This window comes from Perca flavescens, chromosome 21, assembly GCF_004354835.1.
Source record: "Perca flavescens isolate YP-PL-M2 chromosome 21, PFLA_1.0, whole genome shotgun sequence".
NCBI lineage: Eukaryota > Metazoa > Chordata > Actinopteri > Perciformes > Percidae > Perca > Perca flavescens.
Genome location: NC_041351.1, coordinates 20,764,339 through 20,770,259, shown reverse-complemented (window position 1 = coordinate 20,770,259; position 5,921 = coordinate 20,764,339). Strand labels below are relative to the sequence as shown.

The following is a 5,921-nucleotide window of genomic DNA, read 5'->3' as shown; positions in this document are numbered from 1 at the left end:
GGGCCTTTGCAATACAAACACTTGCCTTCTATGTCTGGAAATGACGCTGATGAGAGCAGATCAAAGCGGTAAAGTTGTGGGCCAGGGTATTTTTTATGAATTTATAATGTAGCATGCTAATTAGCCGATAGCCAGTGTGTAGCTGTTATTGCCTACTGATAAAGTATCCAATAAGATAATTTCAACCAACCAAGCAGCCTTGTATTCAGAGAATATTTTAGCAGTTTCAATTCCACACTTAAAATGTTTGTTCACAGTTGTATTTCAAGCAAGTTAGCAATTCCGTGGTTTCAATATCCAAACCACTGCTGTAACCTGTTCTTATATATGACACATGAGGGCAAAGTATGACACAATACATTGTTTGAAAGTCTTGAGTGGTGTCCTGGGGATTGTATTATGTAAGGCACAGTGAAGGGGTATTAAAAGTTAAGACATTGAGATTAGCTGAACACAGCCTACCATTTGCAAGGAGATGACGTCTGGCTGCATAATTCTGAGCTGCAAAATTTTCTGGATCAGGTTCACACAGGGCCCTTTTTGGTGCCAGGTTCATGCTCAACTTATACAGATTTATCACTTCAGCAAATAGTTTGAATTAAATGGATATCATTTTTGATTTCAAAAATACAAAATAAATAACCACAGGAAACAATACTGTAAAAAGAAAGGCTTTGCCACGTGTCTACAAACTGTGTAATCAGCGACCTAGACATGACCCCTAAAGCTACCAACAGCAGCAAAATACACCACCATAAGCTTTCAGAACAGACAAGAGAGAGAGAGAGTTAGAGAGAGAGAATGTGAGAATTTCTGAGCAGGCTTTCGCATTAATCAGTCCACCCCAAACAAGTTTGACCTCTCCCTGGAACCAGTTTTGTATCTAAAAGAACAGTTCAGATGGTTTCAATGTAAATAGGATAACATATGGTGAATTTGGAAATGACGCAGACTGTAATTCAAGCCTAAATAAGACAATAGTGAGTAAAAAATGATGTCAAGTACATTAAACATGTACTGTGCTTGTTTGGGAAAAGGTAAGAAACTGTGCAAGCTCCCATTTCCCACTATTTATTATGTCTGTTATTGTCTGCAGACCGAAGCACCACAGATAATGCGATTAAAGGTTTATTGGGGACAAAAGCTTCTTATGTTGTTGATGTCGTTGTTGTCCAAAAAAACCCATGACAGTGACAGTGTTCCCTCCTACAAAAACCATCATCTCTCAACAAAGACAACTGAACAAACGCAGCCCAGTGGAAAAAAAATAAAAAGGGTAGTTCTCTTTCCATCAGTGGTGATGAAGACATCGGCGATGGCGCATCACACACCACCACTGCTGTTGATGCTTCTTCTATGTACACTTTCTGTCAACTCATCATTCCAGCCCGCCCTGGTGTTAGAAATGGCCAAGATTCTTTTGGAAAACTACTGCTTTCCTGAGAACCTAGTTGGGATGGAGGAGGCTATCCAACAAGTGATCAACAGTGGAGAAATCCTGCAGATTTCAGACAGGAAGACCCTGGCCTCTGTGCTCACAAACGGAGTACAAGGGGCACTGAACGATCCGAGGTTGACTGTGTCATATGAGCCCAATTTTGTCCCGGTGATGCCACAGATGCTGCCGTCTCTGCCCATAGAGCAGCAGATCTGGCTGGTAAGAAACTCTGTCAAGCTGGATATCCTGGACAACAACGTTGGATATTTGCGGATGGATCGGATCGTTGGGGAGGAGACAGCTACAAAGCTTGGCTCCCTGCTGAGGGACAACATCTGGGACAAAGTTGCTCGCACATCCTCGCTGATCTTGGACCTGAGGTATAGCACAGCTGGAGAATTGTCTGGAGTTCCCTTTATAATCTCCTATTTCTCAGACCCTGAGCCTCTCTTTCATATTGACGCTGTGTATGACAGGCCCTCAAATACAACTAAGGAGCTGTGGACCATGCCGTCAATAATGGGGGAAAGGTATGGAAAGAAGAAAGACTTGATTATTTTGACCAGTAAGCGTACCATGGGGGCTGCTGAGGCAGTGGCATATATATTAAAAAACCTAAAGAGGGCCATCACAGTTGGGGAAAGGTCTGCTGGTGGGTCAGTAAAAGTCCAAAAGATTAGGATCCCTCAGTCGGAGTTCTACATAACAGTTCCTGTGGCAAGATCAGTTAGTCCAATCACAGGCCATAGCTGGGAAGTGAGTGGTGTTTCTCCAACAGTCAACATCCTTGCCAAGGAAGCTGTCGCAAAAGCCAAGTCCCTTCTGGCTGTAAGGAGTGCCATTCCAAAAGTTGTGCAGAGTATCGCTGACGTAATCAGGAGGTTCTATGTTTTCACTGACAGAGTTCCGGCTCTTCTTCAATATCTGCAATCAACAGATTTTTTCTCTGTCATATCTGAGGAGGACCTAGCAGTCCGACTCAACCAGGACCTCCAGACTGTGTCTGAAGATCCACGACTGATAATCAAATACATGCAAGACAATGCTGCCATTCTTGAGGAGGACCCTGAGCTTTACAACATTCCAGATGATTTGGAATCGTTGAAAAAACTTGTAGATACAACGATTAAAGTGGAAATTCTCCTAAACAATACTGGCTATCTCCGCATAGACAAGTTTGTCAAGTCGTATGCAGGGACTAAATTAGAAGAGCTCATGGCTAAAAAGGTATGGGATCCCCTCAAAGACACTAATAACCTGATTATTGATTTACGCTATAACACTGGTGGATCCTCTACCTCTCTAGCCCTTATACTGTCCTATCTGCAGGACACTTCCCAGAAGCGTAATTTTTTCACAATATATGACCAAATTCAGAACACAACAATCGAATATGACTCTCTGCCTCAAATTGCCGGCCCGACCTATGGCTCCAAACGTGGAGTTTACGTGTTGACCAGCTACGACACAGCAAGCACCGGCGAAGAGTTTGCTTACCTGATACAGTCACTTCATCGGGGCACAGTCATTGGGGAAATTACATCTGGTACCCTGATGCACGCAAAGTCGTTTCAAATAGAGGGAATGTCTATTGCCATCACTGTTCCTTTCATAAACTTTGTAGACAACAATGGTGAATGCTGGCTGGGAGGTGGTGTGGTGCCCGATGCCATTGGGCTAGCCGAGGAAGCTGTGGAGCACGTTTATGAGATTGCAGATTTTCACCAAGGTCTCAAGTTCCTCATAGAGGAAACTGGGGAACTGTTAGAAAAACACTACACAAGTCATGACGTTGCACTAATGGCCAGCAAGGTACTTTTGAGCAAATGGGCCGAGGGAATATACCGGTCAGTGGTTGACTTTGAATCCTTGGCATCTCAGTTGACAGCAGACCTCCAAGAGACTTCAGGCGATCACCGTCTCCATGTCTTCCATTGCGATGTCGAGCCAGAGTCACTTCACGACGTCCCAAAAATCCCTACCGCTGAAGAAGTGGGACACATAATCGACGCTTTGTTTAAAATTGAGCTTCTGCCAGGTAATGTTGGGTATGTAAGGTTTAACATGATGGCAGATGTGGAGGTGGTAAAAGCCATTGGGCCTCAGCTGATAAAATTAGTGTGGAGCAAGATAGTAAACACAGATGCCCTTATAATTGACATGAGGTACAACACTGGTGGATATTCAACGGCAATTCCCCTATTATGCACCTACTTCTTTGATGCTCAACCTTTGCGGCATCTTTACACTGTCTTTGACCGCACCACAACCACCACGACCGAAGTCATGACATTGCCTCAAGTCAGAGGTCCAAGGTATGGGTCCTCCAAGGACGTCTACATCCTCACCAGTCAGATGACGGGGTCAGCCGCCGAAGTGTTCACCCGCTCTATGAAGGACCTGAATAGGGCCACAATCATTGGAGAGCCAACGATGGGAGGGTCTCTATCGAGTGGAACCTATCAGATCGGGGACAGCGTCCTGTACGCTTCAATCCCTAACCAGGTTGTGTTGAGTGCAATCACTGGGAAAGAGTGGAGCATTTTAGGGGTTGAGCCTCATGTTATTGCCCAGGCAAATGACGCTCTTACTGTCGCACAGAGACTCATAGCAGCAAGGCACTTGAAGAGAGCGCAAGGAAAATAGTTCCTCATGTTGTATTCTAGCTTCCTTTTCAAACTATTAATTAATTTGTTTTGTGATTAGCTACCACTTCAATATCTAAGTCCAGTTTTTATGTTTGGAAATTGTGGCCTGTGTGACATTTACATTATCTCCCAGAATCCCAGATCAGCCAGTCTCCACTATGACATTTTACCTTTGAGGTGTTTAGTTGATGCTTCTATCCAGAAAGTTTTGTACTGAGTGAGTATGGATTCAATGTAACAATAACAAGTATGCATTTTATTTAAATAAAGAGGATATTCAAACATTCATTCATCCACTTTTTGCAACACTCAAAGACACTTTACCGAATTAAAAAAGAAGACGAAATCCACACACTAAAAATCCACACACATTAAAATAAACATTCATAAGGTGAATTTTGACTTGTGATTTGAACATGGACTGACTGGTGCAGTCACGAATGTGTTTGGGGAGAGAGTTCCAGAGGGAGGGGCGCTGTTATGGAGAAGGCTCCGTCACCCCAGGTCAGGCGCTTGGTCCTGGGTGGAATGTATATCGCATTACAAACGGGAAGGTATTAGCTGTGGATAGGATCAAACCTCAAATCTACTTACCTACGCTGGCATTTAAAACAGTAAAGATTATGTATTGTGATGTCTGATAACCCATTGAAATTATAATAGCCTCAATACAGTGTGAACAGTGAAAAAGTACTGTGAATAAAAAGTTTTCCTTTTAATGTACTACACCAAACATCAGTGTTTCTTGAAGTAAATTGCATTGCACTATTTTTACTTATTATTTAGATGCCATTATACCTTCCCACCTGCTTATTTTCATTTGTATCATGTGAAATTGCCTTTTTCTCTTCTATTTTAATATGTTCTGTTATTTCCTTTTAATTACATTTTAAATGTGTTGTAGGTCAATATTCTGTTGACCCATATTAGTAATGCATTAAAAAGGATTTGATCATTATGTACATGTATGTTGATGTATGTCATTATGTTGGATAATTTCTTATTTATTTGCTAAATGTCTTGATTGTTTGCTTATTTTCTTTGCATTGTTTCGTGATTTTAAGTATGCTGTAATAATGTTTCAGCTTTACTGTTTCTTTACTACAAAACTACCAGCAGAGGGAGGAAGTGTCACACAAACCTAAACTGAATCTTTGTGTTCAATTCAACACCATTGCAAGTGAGACAACCACCACCAACTGCTATTAAATGTGAACCATTTATGAGACAATAAAATAATTCTGTGGTTATCAGTGGAATTATTTTGTATTATATTATTTAATTTACTTTCCAGATATTATTAGGAACATTCATCTTTAAACCATGAAGAAACTAATGAGCAAAACTGTAAGTTTTGTGTTGAATTATATGGCAATCATGAGTTTTCACATGCTTTTTTTTTTTTACATTTTCTTGTGTTTTCTTGTAAAAACAAATGGCACGAAAGTCCCACATCAATGACTTCCACTTATAAATACAGACACCAAGGGGTTTAATAAGTTAACCAACCAACCTTTGTTGATGTTTGTAAAGGAATAAATCTTGCCTTAATTGACCCAGGTAGCTTTAAATAGGTGTTCAAAATTACCTGTGTAAATGTAAGACTATTATTTTTAGCAACACCTCCTTGTTACTACACAATCATGCCTAGGTTGTTATTGCCTTACAGAAGCACTTAGGATAATGCGATTTGAGGTTTATTGTGGGGCAAATCCTCTTATGTGTGTGTTAACAGAAACCTTGCAGCCAACAGTGCCATTTGACAAAGAACCTCCTCGGCTCAACAAACCTCCACTTCCCATCTACTCGCTTTTGGTCTGACTAAACTGACAAAA

The 5,921-nt window shown here is 41.3% G+C and overlaps 1 protein-coding gene across 1 annotated transcript; it reads left to right on the top strand.

Moving 5' to 3' along the window:
- The first annotated feature begins 1,315 nt into the window (after positions 1-1,315).
- Positions 1,316-4,084, top strand: irbpl (interphotoreceptor retinoid-binding protein like). Its single transcript, XM_028568587.1, has one exon. The coding sequence runs from the start codon at positions 1,316-1,318 to the stop codon at positions 4,082-4,084; it is 2,769 nt and encodes a 922-aa protein (XP_028424388.1).
- Positions 4,085-5,921: the final 1,837 nt, after the last annotated feature.